Raw genomic sequence first — 21,435 nt, forward strand, 5'->3', positions numbered from 1 at the left:
TATTATAAGTTTATTATTAATGGCATATTTACTAATTTAAATAAGAATGATGGTACCTATTATTATTTGCAATTATTATACACGTTACTTACACAAAACAAAATAAAATATATGTCAACTAAACTAATTTAAAACAGTTAAAATGACTTAAAATAAATTTTCTATGACATAAAAAAATAACTACAATACTTAAAAATTCAAACTAATTATTACTATTGGCGTCCTTTTTCTTCTGATGTTTGCTCGCGCCCTTAGTCCGCTTCCACTTCATTCTTCTGTTCTGAAACCATACTTTAACCTGTAACAAAATAAATCAGACACTAAAATCACAAACCCTTGAAACAATACACAATTTACACTGCAGACAATTGAAACTGTCTCAACCGCTGATCTCTACAACCACGCCATTCCTACTATTTATTTTAAACATTGGTTATTTGGTGCAATTCCCGTTTCAAGTAAAGTATCAGAGAAACTGCTGAAAAGTGAGTATATGTATAAGCATCTATATAAACCTCTGAGCCTTCTGACTACCCTTTCAACGATTAAAAGGTGTGACTTTCTGTTTCTTATGTTATAATAAGAAACTTAACCTTTTGACCGCCAGAGCATAAACGCTTCGCTGTGCCCTCCACGCCAAGCCACAAATTCAACGAAATAACCTTGAAAATATTAGGGATTCCAAAATGTTATCGATAAACCAAAGTGAGTAATAATTTTCGTCTGAAATTTTTTTGAATAAACTGCTTATAACATAAAAAGAATATTTATTTAACCTAATCTCCCACTGTAATAAACTTAAGACCACATTAATAGCAACTATCAATAAAATATCAACCTTTTGAGACACAAAAATACATATAAAATTGCAGCAAGTTACAGCACTATTATCTATCAGTTACGCGCCATTGGCATGTATACATGCCAATGGCGCGGGCAACTATCCATTTTTTTTAATCTCTCGTTTATGATTAGGGATGTAGCTGAATAATGTAACTTATCGAGTTAATTTATGTATTAGGTAATCAAATTTGAAAACTGCTAAATAGGTACAGATTTTAGTGATATTATTTATACACTTTCATATTCTTAAAATAGTTGCCTTGTATTTGTAAAATGTCACATGAAACTTAAAAATATAAAAAATCAACTATCGTATTTATTTATTATGCTCATTAACAGCCTTGTAATTGAAACCGTCACGTGAAACTTAAAAATATATAAAAAATCAACAATTGTGTATAATTATTATTAGTCCGGTCAAATTAGACCAAAATATTAGGGTGAAATTACATAAATTCGCAACAAGCTGAATTTCGGTACAATTGTTCAAAACACGATTATAAACAATAGCTGAAAGTTCCCCATCATTCCCGTGTGTGGAAAAAAAATTATTCAAGGTCAAATGTCAAAAAAATGAGTTTTTCGCGATTTTCAGCAAAACAGTAAGTTTTATCAGAAAAATACCTCAGACTAAAATTGTAGATCATTAAATTATCTATAAAAAATATATCAATACTTTTTTCTTCATTGTTCCAAAGTGGAAAAATGAGTGTCCCCCCGACACTCATTTTTCCAATTTGGGAGCGTCTAACTTTCAAACGGTTGATTTCGACGAAAAATGGTTTTAGGAACCTTAATGTCTTTATTAAAGACCTATCCATAGACACCCATAACGGATATGTTAGCTGAAAAAAAAAATTTTTTTTAATCAGTTCCATGTATGGAGTGCCCCCTTTAATTTTTAAATTTATGAATTTTTATTCAAAATTCTAATAGCGGTTATCGAAATACATCAACCTACAGAGTTTCAACTATGTAGACCCAACAGTTTCGGTTTTCGATTCCGAATCAGAAAACTCATCATCTTCAGTGCCTTCATAAACCTCTTCACTCGCCATTTTTGCAATTATAATGTAGGTACTCGATAAAATATTTTTTGCAACTTCCCCGCATTTAAAAACACGGCACGCGCTTATGACGTCACGAGTCCGACATCTATACATGTCAATGGCGCAGAAGGGATTGCATATCGGTAGTATGCTAGGGATGCGCATGATTGGCGAAAAGGGAATGTCGATAATATTGAAAATATAGTAAATATGCTATTATACCCAAGAATTTTTCAGTTTAAAATATAGTATATTTACCTTTTTTCTCAGAGACTAAGGTTATATATATACTTTTTAATAGTTATTACAAAAAATAAGCGAGTCATTTAGCTGAAGTTTTAATATTACTTGAATTACACTACATCACTAGTAGGCATGTATAGGTACATGCCATTGGCGCGAGAGAACATGCTTTTTTAGCTGATATTTAAGTTGTTTTTATCAATCAAATATTAGAATAACTATATTGCAATTTTGTTCACTGTGTACAATTATGTAATAACTGGGTATTCAGTTCTTAAGATACATCAATAAAACACGTGAAAGTAATGATTTAATGTGTTTATTTTGTTTTTCTCTGTGATCTGTTTCTTGGCATCTATAGATGTCGGTGGCGCACAGGGCACGCTTGCGCATGACATCTATACATGCCATTGGCGTTCAAAAGGTTAAATAATAAGCTTGACTCGATTAAGCAGCTTGATAACCATGAAACGATCCTATGTAGTATGGCTACAATGGCATGTGGAAAATATCAGCATTTTAAGGAAAGCTTAAGAGTTAAAATAATATACGAACTGTTAAGTTTACCTGTCTCTCAGTTAAATGCAACGCCACAGCTATCTCATACCGACGCAGTCGTGTCAGATAGTTCGCTCGCGTGAACTCCGCTTCCAAGCTTCGAATCTGAGCCTTCGTGAACGCTGTCCGCTCTTTGCGACTGCCTGCAGGAGATTGGGTGCCTGTTAGAAAATATTTTCTCGTGAATTTTGTAGTATATTGGATAGGCAGTGAAGGGTAACCCGCGTAGAATTTTAATTGGGCTAAATAAATTGTTCTTTGCAATTTCCAGAATTTCGAAATTAAAATCCCAATAATACTTTACCCTATCCGAAAGTTGAATTCAACACCAAATCTATAAACATTCAATTACCTAAAGAAACCTAGGTTTACAACTCTCTAGATACGCTTAGGTCTGAAATCTTACAAAACGATATCTAATTAATCTGATTAACAGCCAATAGCATCCGTTGTGTAACGAGTAGCAGATGTTACGGCGCCGGCGCCGACTGTGCATTGTTTACCATTACCTATACTTTATTACCGATCTATGTTTGTGTCGCGAATCCTGCGTGTGCGCACATTTCCACTCGTAAACTGAGGTGTGACAGGAAGGTGGCACTGTTTATTGATGCCGTAGTTGTATAGGTTTGATTTACGATCGCGAACTTATTGGTACTGATTTGTGTGTATAGATAATCTAAGTCAAAGTTATTTCAATTAAACCATAAATACTTAGGTACTTTTGAAACTACAACAAAGAAAGAAATAAATACTAGTCTGTCAGTCTGTCCGTCAGTGAAGCTCGTACCAAAGAGTGTAGCTTTGAATGGACAGGAACGACCAAGAAACTCCATTCGTTACTCTTTTAAAAATACATATATGTTTACAATTTGTCAGGTATATTTTTCCAATCAGTAATTGAATCTAGATATAAACATCCTAGTTTATAATGTAGGTACGTCTGTAGGATAGGTAAGTAGCCTACGTGGTACTGCATGTCTATTATCTGTGTACCGATCTGACGTTAAAAAACTGAACTGTCTTATCATTTCCCCAGTGGTACCTACTAATCGTAGGAAGGTTGGGGAGGTACAGGGTTAGCCGAAATAGTAAGAATGCTCGTAATGGCATTTAATCTCGATTTATTATCGTGCAAATATCTAAAAGGAAACTTCCTTTTATGTGCTCGACATTCATTAGTTATGCCTTCCTGCAGGAAAAACAAGCATACAATTATGACTATAATATGGTAATGCTTTATAATAGAAAGAGTACCTACGACATCAGATAAACCTCACTCTCAGTCAAAACAGATGATACTCCACCATCTCCATAACAAAGCATAACGTCATAAGAAAAAAGTTAACTCACCTTCTACAAAAGCCCTCCCTTGCTCCTCACTTTCCTCCTTCACCACAATATGGCTCTCCCACTCCCCCCACTCCCAATCACAGGCTTCCCTAGCCTCACACAGGCCTCTATCAACCGCTCTATAGTCATAAAAGAAGGGCAGATATCCAGGGTGGATGAGCTCGCCTGATGAGCTATTGACTTCCTGATCGAAGATGGGCTGGTAATGCAAGGGTTGGACGCTGTCTGGATACTTTATGGCTTCTTCAGGCTGTGTAGCGAAGTTGGTTTTTAGGTAATCCATTTGTGATTGTTGAGAGAATTTTGTTTCTTATTTGGTGGTTATTTGTCAGTTTTTTATCGTGAGTGATGACAGGGATTTTTGAAAATGGTTTTCTATATTGTGTAACACTGAATTTCGTTTATATTAAGGTAAATACTATTTACGTATTAATGGAAAAGCTATCCCAAAACTTTGAATAAATATAATTTAAACTTTTCTACATAAATCACTGATAAAACAATTATTTTCACTTGTAAAACTTCGTGTTTGTTCCTCAAATCACACGTCTGCTTACACCCGAGTTTCAGCGGATAATTCCTGAACGTTTAGTGTGGATGCGCGCACGCATGCTACGTTGGGCGGAGCTTGGAGTTTGGGCGGGGTTTGTACATTTCAACAGTGAGCTAATGTTCTTACTTTGTCATTTCAACGCTGTTATTATATTTTTGTTATTGCTTTTTTATTTTTCTAATTAATGATTTAAATGGTACATGATTACGATCAAGGAATATCTACTTTATTCTTTTGAATGGTAGTTTTTTAGACCAAGATTTGCTAAGTTTTAGTACCTACTAGCAGACCCAGCTAACTCTGTTTCGCCACCAATGACTTACCCTGCTATCCCCTGCTTTTCTCTTGATTTTTTTTTGAATTTTCTTTTCTATAAACCTCACGAAGCCCGAGACCTTTTCAACAAATGCAAAACGGTTTGTGAGTTCTGGAGTTATAGCTTCAGGAAGGAAAACCCGACTTATTTTTATACTATAGAAGATTGCAGTAATCAGGGGCGTAGCTAGCGCCGTATCTGCCGTATCAATTATACGGGGCCCCCGGGCCACGGGGGGCCCCAAACATGGGCTGCTGTAGCAGCAGTAAATCCTCTCTTTGAGTGGCTCGAGAGACCTTGCCTACCTCTTGACACAGGTGCTTACCAGACACGGAAGTTTCGGTAGGTACCTGTTAGTCAGTAAGAGTCTGATACTCTCTCTTGTCTCATCCAAGGGGCGGATAAAGTCATTGGATGATTTTCTTCCCACTAAAAAATAAAAAAGGGCCCCAAACAGTAATAATAATTATGCAGTATAGTGACACTCCAGCAGACGTACTTAAGGGTCAGTGGGTCGTCTTAGGGGCGGTACCTAAGACTAATAACAAAATTAATGGTCAATCGGTTCATAGTACCTACGTTAAACCTACGTTTATCTTCCTAACGACTACAGCTACTGACTCGGTATATTTAAGCATAGAAGCTCCTCAATAACTTGTAACGGATACTAATCGAATACTTCCTATTTACAAATCATTAAGATAATCAAGTGATTTAGGTGAGAGCCCGACGTCAGCTTGTTTACATGGGGCAGTAGTAGCCCCCGGGGAATCGAACCCGCCCTCTGCCCTCCGTTTCTCACGGTGGCTGGTAATTAACAACTGTTTTGTGATGAAAGTTTTATTACTATTTCTTCTCATTAAGATTAATTTTAATAGTTCTATAAGTTCGCAGTTGATTTGTATCTAGTTTGCATCACTACGTTTGTTTTTTTAACTAGCAAGTTCACTCGATGCATGTTAAAATGTTTTTAGTTGATAGTCGTTTGCGTTGATTTACCGTTGTCGTGATATCGTTACGTTTTGTATTCCCGAAGGGATAGAGCCTATTTACCAATTATGATAAAGATAATATCTCAAACGTTTTTAAGTTGAGGAGTTCTCTACTATCTTGCATACTACACTTAATTTTAGCAGCTTTAATTGATTCAACACTTTCCTTCAGTGAGATAGGATAGTATGAAATGTGTACAGATTTCTTGCAAGCGATTTTTTCTTAGACAGTTTATTGTTGTTAGATTGTATTATTATTGTTCTAGTGTACCGATAAACCGGATGAGATATGATAGCAATAGGCCGGCTAGTTGCATCTGTAGGATGGTGCCGTATGTAGCGGTAGCGGTAGTCGGTAGATGAGCTGGTTACATGGATGGCTTGCACTTCCTGCTTCATAATATCCGATTCTTTGTATCGCTGATATCCTGACTGGTGACCTAGTAAGTCTAGTCTATAGGTAGACACTTGCGTGTCTTAGCAATTGCATACCTATATAATTATATAGCTAATGTATTTAACTAGTCGTTGTGGTCACATTATCAGATGCTTCCGATATTTTATAAGCAGGATAGATACTATAATAAGTATTGTGAAGCATAGTAAATTAAATAAAAATTACTGTTTATTCACGAAGATATACTGAGAAAAGCTCTGCAATTAAGTCTCGAGTCACAGAAGAACTCTTCGTCATGAGCACCGTGCGCAGACGTGGTGAGCGACATCGCTGGGCCAACTGTGGACAGTCAGTAAACTCGAAACTAGTAGAACTCTTCACAATATTTACCTAGTGTCGTTTTTCGTTAATTTGCCTAATAACTTATTTAAATGTACATACTTTATACATTTACCTCTAAACATCAGCCAGCAGCTCACAAAACAAACAAAAAGTTATTGACTCTTATATCTTACTTTATGCGCGCACGCACCCCACGCGTCATATTTTGGCAGCTGCGCATACGTCCACGATGAGCAACTTATTACCACTCTTACGTTACTTTTTACTGCAGTGTTGAGGGACCAGAGTTCAATTCCCGAGTTAGTCACTGCCCCTGTTGTTTTAACTTCGTTATGCTAATAGGGATCGACGAATTATTGGTAGGCGATGATACTTTGATATTTGTCGATAAATTTCTTGAAAACAATTAAATGCGTAATGCGTACTCTTTCATGGCGGTGGTAGGTAGGTACCTTTCTAAGTTTTAGAGGTATTAGGTACACATTAATTTTTTTTTTTATTTTGTAGTAGAGAGGAGAGTCAGTGCAATGGCACGGTATCCAATATATGAAGTTTTTTTTAGACCTTTTTCCATTCAAATGTTTTAGGCTTCTTCTTGTTGTTGTTGCTTCTCAAATGCATGCATGTATGAGTTCATGTTTCATACAGACCATACACTTGGTCAGAGTCGGAGGTGACCAAATGAGACATAAATGTGTACAATAAAACCCAATAATAATGATCTACAACTATTTCTTTTCGTGTCCTGTTTGTGAGCATAAGGGGTGTCGCTAGACCTAGTCACTAACTTCTTGCTTTATTTATTCACTTATTAAAATAATTATGTAACTTACCTATTGGTGGTCCGAAGGATTAAGACTGCCCACTTACTCTAGCATGAAAGTGCGGGTTAGCAACATACCGACCTGCGTCATGTGTGAGTTTTATTGAATTATACGTATCTATCGTATATCGTGTCTTTTGGCTGTATAACGTATTGGCGTAAGCTGTAATGTTGTATATGTAAATTTGTAAATAAATAAAATAAATCTACTTTCTAAGACTATTTAGGTATATACCACTGACAAACTGTAAAGAAAAACATCGTTTACATATTCTCTTAAGATTAAAATCGCTAACCCGCATTGAGCAAGCGTGGTGATCAATACTCAAACCTTCTCCGGGCGAGAAGTGGCCTTTGGTCAGCAGTGGAGTGGCCAGTTATAGACTGTAGATGCACACATCTAACGTGTAGTTTTTCACGTTGTGACGTGAAAAACTATTGAGGCTTGTGTACACTAATAGTACTTTTTGTACTGTAGTCACGTAGTGGATTGTGGAATATAAATTTTAATTAACTGATAATTTCCGTATGATGTCACATTTTCCATTCATGCCGAAGCATGGCTCTACCACAAAAGTCCTAGCCAGTTATTAGACATGTGTATACCCGGAGCTGCGGACTATCTAGCGGGCCCGGAGCTGCGGACTACCTAGCGGGTTTACCGGGGCTCCGGCTCGACGGGCAGGAGTAGGAACGGGGTGGTTTTTAGTCAGTAAGAGTCTGACACTCCCTCTCGCCTCGCCCAAAGTGGGATAAGTCATTGGATGATTTTCCACCCTCAAAAAAAAAAAAAGACATGTGTATAAGACATAAATGTTGAAGTGTTAAACTCCAGCAGCACACCCCTACCACCGAATATGTCAGCTGCGTTGCTGATGAGCTTAGCAGACGCGATTAAACACATAACACTCTTTATTTATAGTCGGCACTTCATTATATGCGTGTTGTCTTATTTCGGACATGTTTCATTGTACCTACGTACTGCTGGATTATTGCTGTGACCAAATATCTAGGTCATTATTTACTAGGTACATAAGTAGCTAAGTACCATCCTATTTGGTTTGTCCCTTATTGCAAGGTTTGGAGAGATAGGAAACCATTTAGATAGATCTATCCGCCATACAGTCATTTAATGGTTACGTAACCCAGTCCTTAGCAATTGTTTTCGGAACAAAATCGTTACTAAGGAATAGTTTAAATAATCATTAAATGTCTTTAAGCGGTGGTTAGTTAAACTTACAATATTAATAATATTAATAATATTGTAAGTTTAACTCAAATTAGAAAATGGTAAGATCTCGTTTGTCAGACTTATGTAAGTGGTAACCTTGTCATGACTCGACAAAACTAATTACTTGTTGAATAGTGACTAGATCAATATTAAGCTAAAATATCAAGAGCTGAAATGAGTACTAATGAGTAGTCTTATGTTTTCTTTTTTTTAAACTTCATTTTATAAGTAATGTTTTTCCTAAAAGAAAACCGTCAGCCCCTTTATAGGATTCAAAATTAGTACATACTACAATGAAGTAGCTAAACTGTTAACAGGTTTAGCTTGCCCTTAAACTTAAATATGAAATAATTAAATGATACAGTGATCTAGCCTCAGATGATAAGGTTGACGATAAAAAGTCCATAAAATTAAAGACCTGATACTTCTGAGACTCTAACTGCCTAAACTATTCCTTAATAATGATATTGTAACAAAAACAATTGCTAAGAACTGGTTTAAGTAACCATTAAATGATTCTGAGTGCGGCGGATAGTTTCCTTAATGAAATAAGGATGTTGCAATGAAACAAAATGATACTTGTCAACATGATTTTTATTTGAAAACGATTGTCATGCTAACACAGTCTGATATCAATAAAAATAGTCAATTAATTACATAAGCCGTAGTACTTGCATTTTCAAGTTTATCACATTACACGATGACGTTACAGAGTCGAAGCATACTTAAATCTAATTAGAAAAATAAAAACTAAAGTTGACGGTCAGATAGATTTATATTGATAAAAACCTTGGCTAAATGCACCATATTTTTATTATAAATGCACCAAAATATCTAGCATTTGTAAATAGATTAATTATATTGTTTATTTATTCCGACCTTCTGTGATCCGTCTGTTGCTAGCCAAAAGTTTATTCACTTACTTTTTTCTTGATTTTTTTTTATACACACGTTCATAATATTGTTGTTTTTTTTTTTATTATCTATCCAAGAGCAACTTTTACAAAATGTAGCAGGTACTTACAAACAAAATTAAGCTATTTCATTTGAAATGCAAAGTCAGTAAAAGCTTTGATTAGGTAAAAATAAAGCTAAATAGACACCTTGCTTAAAAATAAGATCTTAATTATCTATGTAATACCCATTCTCTTTATTTTTTTAATTCCTTTTCTATAACTACAGTGGTCATAGACTTTCCCGCCATTATCACTTGCTTTTTATCAAAAATCACTATGCCTAGGTATCTTACTAAGTCCTGGATCGACTAAGTCCTATAGAAATGAAGCCACTCTAACGATTGCAATGCTGAAATTGTTTACTTATTATTACATGCAACCATTGTATTATTTTTTTTACTTCATCATGATATAATTTAATTAGAAGTAAATAATAAGTCATGCAACATGCAGGTGAGCATAAGCCTAGAAACTTGTTTTTATATTTAAAGAGTTAAATTCTGTTTTCTAACTGTATTTTTGTTTTACTGAATAGTAGATATTTTACCAGAATTACAAGAAATATTCTATTTAAACTATCCGGCACCTATACGTTTGGACGTGACTGTAAGCATCTATGTAGTGGCGATCAGTAAACTTAAAATAGCAAGTACATTATGTAGTACATAGTATGCGTGAATATTAATAAATTAATTATCCTAAGTGTTTAAAATTCCTTGTAATCAAATTCTGATACGCTCCTTTCTCATTGTACCTAGTAAGTCGACATAAACTTGTTTTTTTTTTCATAATAGAACAACATCAACATCTACGTACTTTTTTTAAACCATAGAGCATGGAACTCGCACCTTTTTTTATGCAGTCATTTGAGACCAGGCAAAGGTCATGACTGTAACGCCAGTAGTCTGATGAATGTAATGGTGGTGTATCGGATAATGGTCTGAGTTCTGCCGACTGCTGTCAGCTACCGCGGCTGAGAGTGGCGAGGGCTCGCCGGGCTCGAGTTACTGAGCGCGGACAGGGAGCTTGCGCGCTTCATGCTGCGAGGAAAACATAGCATCAATACATATACACAGGAAAACAAGCAAGATGACAGTTAATTTTGCTTTTAAACACACAATAGGGCTGTTCAAATGTATTCCATTAATGCGTTAGTTGTTATTTTATTTATTTCTCATAAATCATATTTGGAGAACAGAAAACGGGTACCAAAATGAAATGAATATTAAGAAAATTAAACTTTGGATATTATGAAATAATTAAAAATGAAGAAATTAGCGACATCTGCAGGCAACATGTAGATTGATTTCAAGTAAAAATTCGAGTGCATTATTAGATATGTATTTGGTTAATTTGAAAGATACTTATTGCTTTTTGTAGTGTTTGCAAATGATGACATCAGTGCAACACACTGTACTGTGCAAAATAACAAATCACAATTACCTGATAGTAATTAAATATCTCCTTATCCATAATTCTGCAAGTTTTCGAATAGAAATACCACACACCATAGGAAAATATTAAGCCAAATTGTAAGCAGAGGCAGTAGCAAGCATGTTTAGCTCAGCTTGCGAAGATCTTATTTTACAAAAACATTTAAGAGTCCAGTTTTATCACAATACTGGCATGTAGATCATTCTTTATAAATTTTGAGAGGGATAATTTTGAATATTTTGTAGTTTTTATAAGTTGTCATCATGGTGGCTGCATTGTGGCGTTGTTACCTTTCAGGGTCAGTGAAGTCTACGTCGGTTGGCAGGTGGGCGGAGTGTCGGCCCGCGAGCCGACTGAACAGTCGCGCGGAGGACCGCCTCAACGACTCGCGCAGTTTCGAGAAACTGGCGCTGCGAGACACCGCGCATTCCTGCCCCCGTGTTATGCAATTTACACTCCATTTTGTTCAAAATAATATGAAGATATTGTTGATGGTACGTTTTGTCTTTGATAGGATCTTATTTATTATTTTGAAAAAGAAAGGAGTTTAGTAATTAGGCTGTATGAATCATATACCTTTGTCAGGAACATCAAAACAGATATGGCGGGAAATGAAACTACATGACAGAAGTGTGGGTAACTAGTATGTAGGACAGAAGTGATGTAATGGGGTTACAAAACATTAAATAACAGTGAATGAGATGCCACCATGCATCTACTCTAACAGCAAAAGCCGTTATAAACAAAGTGTCTGTGTATTCTGTTCGTTCGTTTGTCATGCGTCATGTTTGCGTTCGTGGGCTATAAATTGCATAACACTGTAGACTCACCTTCATCCGAAATAAAAATAAATAAAACCAAAAATAATGTTACATAAATTATATTTATTAACAATTTTTATAATTATCATTCGACGTATCGAGACAATAAAAAAATAATTCTCAATGCTGTGACGTGGCGGTTATTAGAGGGAGATTCTTTGAAAAAACTGTTAACGTTATGCCGATATTGTAATCTAATGTACATAAAAATAATCCACATTTCAAGCACCCCCATAGTTTAAAAGAAATTCAGTGTATATAAAAATACTATAATAATAATTATATTACCTACTCTCACATAAAGCTTAGATCGATATACGCTAACACTGGAATGAAAGTTAAGCATAAAATTACTGATGACGGTGACAACACATGACTGTAGACAGATGACACGGCTCGACTCAACCGTTTGTGATCAATGTTCATGACATTGACTCCGCAAATATCCCGCGTAAAAATACGTTGCGTACATTCCCATATAGCATGGGTATACATATTATTATTATTAAATGAATTAAAACTAGATTTACCCTAAGATTGTGTTTGAAAACTACGCTTTCCCTAGGTTGAGTGAAGCCAGACGCTCACAATAATAAAATTGACATTCATGCATTCTTCTTGACAAAGAAGACACATCGATAAACATACAATCAGTAAATTAAAATTGATATTGTAAGCGAATAAAATCGTTGTTTAAACATGCGCAAATTAATTATTAATAAAATAAAAATATGTAGATAATAATAATGATATTTATATAAATATTTCAATGATTTATTAAATGCAAAATTCAGCTTATAAATTCTCATAATATAATTGTAGTACATTTTATGTAACCAACGTGAGCTTAATACTTTTTCACTAGAATTCACATGATAGCACGGTATGTGAAAAATGCACCATTGTTATAGTTACCGATGTAATACTTGTGAGTTGGTTACATAAAAGGTACTACAGCAACAAATGACTTAGCGTCACCATATAAAACAGCAAACACGCGCCGTCTGGATACTTTATGTATGAATATAATATTGTATACTACAGCGGGACGGCTCACTGGCATGCTCCTATCACACGATCATTTGTAATTTATATTTTTTTTATTAATTTTTTTGAAAATCTTTTATTTTTACTAAAATTATATCGCATGCTAATAAATAATACTAAGCTACTACACGAACATTTTGAACTTGTTGTTATATAAAATGCTTTTATTTGAATAAAACTTGGCTTAGGCCATTGTGAAGATTGCATTTTTTGTTGGACAAGAAATTCAAAATGTCGGCAAATTAAGTGTGGGACGCACTTGATCCTTTATAGTGAGCGGACATTCATGTGCGGGGTGTAGGCAGTGGTGTTCTGGTGCACCAAGTTAACTGGACATTTTTGGATAGCATCCGTTTAATGGACAACTTGTATGTTATACTTTCTAATCTCAAAAAGTCAATGATACTACTATCATAATCTCAATGAAATAGTCCAGTTAACATCTAGAACTCCACTGCCCACCCTCGCAACAGTTAGCAAGGACCACGTGCGTGAAGCGAGTGACAACTTATATCTAGTGTAGTTCTACGTGGCTGGTGGATAGTGGCTACTGGTGCGGCGGATTGCTCCCAGTGTTGATGCCTAGCGCATTGAACAGCTTTGACTTAAGGTTCATGCGTGGTTCGCTCGCTTGGTTCGCGCCCTATAACGGAAAAACAAACAAAACAAAATAATAAAATGTGCAAATAAAAAATTAACGTGTTTCGTGTGTATGTAAGAAGCTAAAGGAATGTGTGTTTACCCCAACTTGTGTGTGCTATGAAAGTGGGTGATAGTACTATTGTAATGAATTTAACTTTCATTGAGTCCATCTTAACTCTGCTAGACATCTGTCTAGTCTTAAATTCATTATTTCTGTTTGGATACTTGAGTTAATATAATGATATCCTTTAAAGCACCGTGTTGTGATAATTCAAAGAGCACCAGAAGAGTTGTTTCGAACGTATCTCGTAAAAAATCTTAAGCTTTAATTGGTACTTTTTTAGTTGTTAAATAAGTGATGACTCAAATCAATATATAAAAATCATATTCCCACACTTTCATAGTAAAGAATGAAGTGCAATAACAGAAAAATAATAGAACAAGAAACAATCCCACCCGAAAATAAAGTGTAAAGTACTTATAATATAAACCAAACAAAAATATAAACAATACATAAACAACACATAACATAAAATGTATGAAATAATGTAAATAATGAGTAGGTAAAGCTTCCATGTATTTGCAACGCTGCCCAATGAGTCACAACATGTAATGAGTTGAATGAGCGAATGAAAGGTGGCCGGGAACATAATTGTAATATCACTCTAATATCCTATCGAAATTTATTTAATAAGACTAGCAAAGTTACCCGTAATTATTTAAAAAATATCGTGATTACGACAGAACGAATCTATGGGCTTACTCTTGAAACCTATTTCAATGTCAATGCAATTTCAATCCAATAAAATCTTAGTCATTATTCAATGTCACAACTATATAAATATAACCCCATTCGAAGCTGTTTAGCTATTTGCATTCAGAAAACGGAATATGAAGCCAAAGTCAATACCAATTTAGTTCATTCAGTATCCACGCAATACGGATGCAATGGGAGCTAGTGTCGCAGCTCTAGTACGAAATATCACAATATCAATGTCGATTGATAGGAATTGGATTCAAGAGTAAGCCCCTCTGGCATAATTCAGTTATAAACTGAAATATTGATTGTTTTCTTGCAGTCCTAATAATTGGCTAATTATAAAACTGTACTTTACATACATCCCACTCTAATCTGCAGTTATATTCAAACCCTTTGTGAAGTTTTGAAACTCCATTCCGCTTTAAAACAAACTATTCTGTGGTAAAAACTTTTGAGAATCTAGTTAGATAACAGAAAATACATTAAGGGCCTGTTCCAGAATGTCTGGATAGCCGCTATGTCCCAAATAAAGCTGAATTAAGAACGTAATTTGTATGAACTATCTGTCATATAACTTTATGTCTTTGTCGGTGAACAACAATATGTATCTACGGCCTATCAGTTTATACCAGCCCATGTAACGACTAACCTATGTCTCCCGCAGGTTGATTAAGTGCAAAATCTCCGCTGGACATGCGCCGTAATAAGCTGCAAATAATGCCGTGATGTGCGAGACGATACAACATTGCCAGCCCAGTGCATTGTACCATTTGTACCCAACCAATCAGTGAACAGGTGGCTTGGTCTCATAACGTAAGTGAATTGTACTTTTCATGCTATAATTGACCCTCAGAACGAACAATGTTTAGACTATGTATAATTTTAAGTTTTTGGTAGCTTTTTATGAGTCATTAAGGACTTTTGACAAGTAATGGAAAGTCTATTCGAAATAAAGCTACCAGAAACTGGAACTATACAATGTATTATAGAAATCTGAAGTTCTGTTTTGAGAAGCTATTGCATCCATTTCTGTTAAAATTCTGTTCTTTAGTTACCCGTTGACAAAATTGATCACATTTATATTCGCTTCTCATAACTTAACTTCGAATTTCTATAACACGTAACGCAACTGAAACGCAAAAGCAACATCATCACCACGTGACAAAACAGCACGAACAGTCTGCGCCAACGTATCAAACACGAGCGAGTTAGCGAAATATCGACAAGACAACCACAAGGACAAATCATCGCGTTATCTAAGTGCAGTATTCCAGTCCGTGCCCCTACCCCGCCCAGTGAGTAAGGGAGCGTTCAAGTATTACGTAACGCAATTTTTGAAGATTTTTGACCTCCCCTCCCCCCTTGTAACGCAGCGTAACGTTTTTTCTGTACCCCCCCCCCTCTCTAAACGTTACGTAACACTCAAGTGAACATTTTTACCCTAAAGTTGCAAAAAGTTATGTTATAGTTTTTATCCTTGGTATACTTTTAATTGGCTTTGCGGTAATAATACTAAATAAAACAAGAGATTTTCAATCCGCAACACCTGCGTATTTTGTTTATTTTTTATAAACTTTGTATTTAAGACCTTAAACCCTAATTTTGTATTTAAGAAAAACAATGTTACGTAACGTGTTGTAAGGAAGACCCCCTCCCGCCCTTGTAACGCATCGTAACGTTTGACGAGACCCCCCCTCCCCCCAAATTGCGTTACGTAATACTTGAACGCCCCCTAAGCAAGTAAAGCAAGGCCGGTGCCTACGAGGCAGGTAGTGGGCCGCTGGGGCTGACCTCGTCGTGATGGTCTTGGTGCGGTTCCATGGCGTCGCGGCTGCCGTGCCGCCCGCCCCGAGCCCGCGACTGCTTCACGATGTCCAAAGCCTACACGTGCCAATCTCCATTAGCTCAAGTTTTTACTTTTAAAGTTGTTATATACTACGTTTCTCTCATATCCAAAATGGACATTGAACATTTTTAAAATTCGATAAAAACATTATATAGGATCAATTCTATAATTTAAAACTTGAAATATCAAATTTAGGTTTACGTAACGAATTCCTATACAACTCATTGATAAATGAATAATTTTGAAAACAAAAATCATTTCGCCAATTATCAGCCACCTGAAAAATCTTCAATTTTGTAAGCGGTCAGTTGTTAATTAGCTTTTGTTCGTGACTTACTTGCTGTACGTGCTAGGCAGCGTGCAAAATGAATTATTTGTACGTTAAATTGTGCTATATGTTATAATACTATACTTTATAAATATATACTTATATGTAACGGACTAGATAGTTAAATATTTCACACATTGTCCAGTAAATGACGGCATAAACTAGGCAATGTGTATGTCCATTACTTGTGTGCGTGTTGTAAGCATATCAAATAGTGAAGATAAGAAAAATCGTATAAATAAATAGTTATTATATAAAATATACTTTAGCTTTCCTAGAAATAGATTAGCTAAATATTATAATCTATATATATAAAACTCTTCCGTTACTGAGTGACTGACTGACAGACAACGCACAGTCGAAACTACTGGTCGTAGACAGCTGAAATTTGGAATGTAGGTTCCTTGGGATATGTAGGGGAGCACTAAGAAAGGATTTTTGGAAATTCAACCCCCAAGGGGGGAAAAGGGGTAAAAACGTTTCTATGAAAAATCTTATTCCTTGGGTTTATAAACTTGAAACTTGGCATGAACACGTACATAGGCAAGTAAATATGTTTGACATTATAAGTTTTTTCAAACTACCCTCCAATCGTGATTTAGGGGTGCGATTGGGTGACTGATTTATTAACGCACAGCCGAAACCGCTCGGTATAGGAGTCTGAGATTTTGAACAGAGGTTCCTTTAGTAACATAAGTGAGCACTAAGAAGGGATTTTTGAAATGTCAACCCCCAAGGGGGGAAACGGGATAAACTGAGCCGGGGCTGCGGGAAAGTTCTAACGAGATACCGTAGCCCCGGAACGCAAAGGGCAACTGAAGGAACGAGGTGGGTTTTAGTCAGTAAAAGTCTGACACTCCCTTCCGTTCCACCCAGAGCGGGAGAGGTCATTTGATGATTTCCCATCCTTAAAAAAAAAGACTTTGTATGACAACTTTCAGTCGTCTCTTTAACATACATAATTATGTACATACATGCATAACATTAATAACATCACGCCTTTAAATCCCTATTTTGTGTTAACACTACCCATACAAACAGCTAAAAGGAAACAAGTGAAGAGACGAAATTTGTCCGCATCCATTTTCACCTAAATTCTTAACGTTAATGAGATTTACTTTTTATTATCTTTTTATTTTTATTATGTTTGTTTGTTTACACATGTAATCGATAAACTCCGAAACTACTGAATCGATTTCAAACATTCACCATTAGAAAGCTACATCATCCCTGAGTAACACAGGCTATATTTAATTCCAGTTGTAACAAGATTTCAGCCTGTGGAAGAAAAAGCCCTGTCGAGATCATTAAAAAACGCTATATATAACCGAATTACACGTGGGCGAAGCCGCGGGCGGAAAGCTAGTGTAATAATAAAGTGCTACATTATTCACTGGTAGTGTAAGAAAGTTAACATTAATAACAAACCCTGAAAAACTGACACTCGTGCATACAAACTCACACAGTGTTAAATGTGTAAATAATTATCCCTCCCTATACCCTCTATCAAATATGTTGCCTACTTAGGAACCACACTGCTTAAGAATGAAAAGATTAAACTAAAAAACCTTACTTAGTACTTAGTAGTATCCAAAATATTATTTATTGTATTTCGTAAAATTCTCATCTAAGTCGAAGTAAATGTAAAATTAACCCATATAAGAAAAATGAGTAGGCGACATTTCCCCTATATTTATTATCGTAATATATTGATGTTTATTGTTTATCTACAGCGAGTGCAGTATTTACCTCCTTCCGGCTGCGGAGCGCGCAGTCCTCGAGCGTCTCAGCGGCCTCGTACTTGCCCTGGCGCCGGTAGAGGGCGCCCAGGTTCTTCAGCGTCGTTGTCACTGTTGGGGAGTCCACCTGGAGACATGCCACATCAATTAGTCGAATCCTTTTCTAATGTATACAATGTGATAGGGGTGAGACTCCTAACCCGTTAAGGCTGAGTACTACATCTAATTTTATCGACAAAAAAATAATAATAATATGGGACATTGAGTAGAGTTAAGTAAACATTTAAAATATTATTTTGATACAGAAAAGTTTTTAGTTTCATCAAAATGCACTACAGGAAAATCTAATAGATTAGCAATAAACTGTCCACATTATTTGACGCATACAAGATTTATGTCATGACACTAACCAACAGCTCACTAAGGAAGATTTCTACCCTTCTCATTACAATCTCTCTCTTATATACATTCTTTATCCTTAAGGATAGTATTAAACAAATAAACTGACCTTAGCAGCCTTGTGCCAGCCTCCATACTCTCCATACGGAGCGTTTTCCTTCTGCAAGTGTTTGTTCTCCTCGCGTTCCTCGGCCACCTGCCAGATGGGCTTGTTGTCGCCTGCAAACATATTTATATAGAAATAAATACTAAGCAAAACAACAAAATTATGCATAAACAATGCAGATTATAAGTCATTACATAATTAGATCGCTAAAGCCCTAAAACTCAATACATATTTTAATTCCCAAAACCTCTAAGGCCAATTAAGAAAGAGAAGAAAAGTAAAATAACAAATTAAAAAGCCATATTAATAAAATACAAGCCAAAACCAAACTTATTCTATAAAAATGTGACACAAGTCGGGAAGGTGTGACACACTGGCAAAAGACGTTTACAAATAAAACCAACATAGAGAAATTATAAAATAAAAAAAATTACATTAAAAAAATATGTTCTTTGCCTTTCCTACCTGTGCCACACAGTATCCGAACTTGTGTCACTCACCTAAGGTATATTTTCGTATAAATATCTTGGCAACACATCAACTTGCAGGCATATTTAGTGGCTGCTGAGGTATTACAGGGATGGGACGAGTGTAGAGACAATAAGTACGTATTTTGTTAAAGCAACAAGAAGTTTGTTTTTAACGTTGTTACTTACTATGACATTATTATTATAACATTATACATACTGCCGCAATCACTGCCGTACTCAAAAGCTTTTAATGTTTAACTTAAACTATTCTTTAGTAACGATTTTGTTCCGAGAACAATGGCAAAGGACTGGGTTAAATAATCATTAAATGTTTCTGACTTACCGACCGGTTACGTTTTCAAAACATTGTTATTAAAGAATAGTTTAAGTAATCATTTAATATCTCTGAGTAAGGCACTATGACAGATAGCTTCTTATTGTCCGTACACTCAAAAAATAATAATATGACAAAATAAACAAAACATTTTACGATTTTCATTTAATATAAATAAATATATTGTTTATATAAAATTATTGCACACTACATAATAAATCAGAGCCTCGATACATTTGGTAATACGGGCAATTATTTGGCATCTAGATTTTTATAGAAATCTATTTCTTATTTTGGTTTTTTAAATTCATATACTAAAAATGTGATATTTTTTGTATATTTTCCATGCGTATTATACGAAAAAGAGTAACTTTAGTATATAATATCATATACTAAAATATTCACAATGTTTATTGCTTACTTTACTTCAAAACTTAAATGAATATATTTAGCTAAGTACCGTACTCAGAGACATTTAATGATTAGTTAAACTATTCCTTAGTAAAACATTTGCTAAGGACTGGGTTAAGTCACCATTAAATGTCTTTGAGTGCGGCGGCAAGAAATGAAATATAATGAAATGTTGTGCATAAATAAATCATTTAGTTCTTGAGACATAAATGTATTCTAAATTAGTTTTAGTAGCTTTTGCAATAGCATCAAAAATTGCTTATTTGGTGTTACTCTAATTTTAGATTATATTGCACGGAATTAAGGTTGCATTTCTATTGCAAATAAAATAGATTTAAGACGTTCTCATTAGACATTACAATTCTAAATCACAGAGAAAGAAGTAAAAAGAGAAAAAATAATATTGACATCATATTCATGTCAAGGAAGACTAAATAAGACAAAATAAAAAGTAACTAAATAAAAAATATAACTAATAAAGCATTGTAAGGCAAGTCAAAAACTAAGTATGGAAACTATCCAATCGTCGAAATTCCCTTGGTACTCAGCAAAGGCAACAGAGATTGTCAAATTGGATGAAAAAAAAAACAATTCTTGATACTGTGACGTTGCACATTCACAGACAAGAAAAGAAACTATGTATGTAACAGTAAACATACTAAAATACATATAAAATTAATTGTTTTAAGGCTTAATCACGTGACGAGGTAACTCGACTCATTTCAAGCCATGAGGGGGCTCATAGTCATGAGTTGTAATCTGGTCGAACTACCTTTTCAAACAGTTACATGATTTAGCCATGAAACATTAATTAATTTATGTATGTAATATTATATTATGCCTATCACGCAAGAAGCTTTTAGCTTTACAAACTAATAGTAACCATTTTTTTTTTTCTTTATATCTTTAATGGCAAGACGTAGAATTATAAAGCGTCTACAAGATAACCTAATATTGTCTAAGACAAATGCATATAAAGAGATCTATACAACAAAGAAAAAATCATAGAAAAATATCTAAATATTAATCTATTTTTACTAGACGCAAACAATTGGAATATAAATCGAGACTAAATTGCTATAAAAATATTTCATATAAACTGTATTTCAAATAATTTTTGCGTCGAATAAAAATAATTTCACTAACTAATTGCATGCCTCCACTAACTATGAAATAAATCGAATGTTTTCTACATTAAATTGAAAAACAATTCAATCCAATTAACATCTACAAATAAATTAATTACAAAACAACAAAATAATAGCAAAATAAAAAAAATACATATAAACAAGTACTAACAAGTAAACATGCAATGTTTTTGTATTTTTTTGTTTACTATTTACACATTCGAGCTTAGTCGAGAAATTAATTAAATTCCCTTGGAAAAGAAATTGCCATAGAAAAATAAACCTTATTACATAATACATTGTTACTCAGCAACA

General features: G+C 34.8%; 2 protein-coding genes across 11 annotated transcripts in view; both read right to left on the minus strand.

The window, feature by feature from the left end:
* Positions 1-129: 129 nt before the first annotated feature.
* Positions 130-4,363, minus strand: LOC118267893 (homeobox protein MOX-1). The gene is made up of 3 exons (XM_035582144.2): positions 4,047-4,363; positions 2,703-2,854; positions 130-298 (listed from the first exon to the last, which is right to left on the minus strand). The coding sequence occupies exons 1-3, from the start codon at positions 4,327-4,329 to the stop codon at positions 203-205; spliced, it is 531 nt and encodes a 176-aa protein (XP_035438037.2). The 5' UTR covers positions 4,330-4,363; the 3' UTR covers positions 130-202.
* Positions 4,364-9,276: 4,913 nt separating this feature from the next.
* LOC118267466 (kinesin light chain) overlaps positions 9,277-21,435 on the minus strand; it is a 62,025-nt gene continuing 49,866 nt past the window's right edge. For 3 of the 10 annotated variants that reach the window (XM_050694240.1, XM_050694237.1, XM_050694238.1), the window contains 6 exons: positions 18,782-18,891; positions 18,284-18,400; positions 16,544-16,555; positions 16,152-16,241; positions 11,381-11,520; positions 9,277-10,696 (listed from right to left, as the gene is read on the minus strand). In XM_050694240.1, the coding sequence (XP_050550197.1) occupies positions 10,621-10,696; positions 11,381-11,520; positions 16,152-16,241; positions 16,544-16,555; positions 18,284-18,400; positions 18,782-18,891 (545 nt within the window). In that variant the 3' untranslated portion in view covers positions 9,277-10,620. Of the gene's footprint in view, positions 10,697-11,380; positions 11,521-11,954; positions 13,602-16,151; positions 16,242-16,543; positions 16,556-18,283; positions 18,401-18,781; positions 18,892-21,435 lie in introns of those variants that run through there. The other 7 variants (XM_050694239.1, XM_050694243.1, XM_050694241.1 and 4 more) reach the window with 7 other exon arrangements.

This window comes from Spodoptera frugiperda, chromosome 6 (genome assembly GCF_023101765.2).
Source record: "Spodoptera frugiperda isolate SF20-4 chromosome 6, AGI-APGP_CSIRO_Sfru_2.0, whole genome shotgun sequence".
Taxonomy (NCBI): domain Eukaryota; kingdom Metazoa; phylum Arthropoda; class Insecta; order Lepidoptera; family Noctuidae; genus Spodoptera; species Spodoptera frugiperda.

Excerpts from the sequence above, each read along its gene's own strand:
- LOC118267893 (XM_035582144.2), bottom strand. The coding sequence starts at position 4,329 with ATGGATTACCTAAAAACCAACTTCGCTACACAGCCTGAAGAAGCCATA. Across the intron at positions 2,855-4,046 it reads AGGGAGGGCTTTTGTAGAAG|GCACCCAATCTCCTGCAGGC; the intron begins GTGAGTTAACTT and ends ATTTTCTAACAG. Across the intron at positions 299-2,702 it reads TGCATTTAACTGAGAGACAG|GTTAAAGTATGGTTTCAGAA; the intron begins GTAAACTTAACA and ends ATTTTGTTACAG.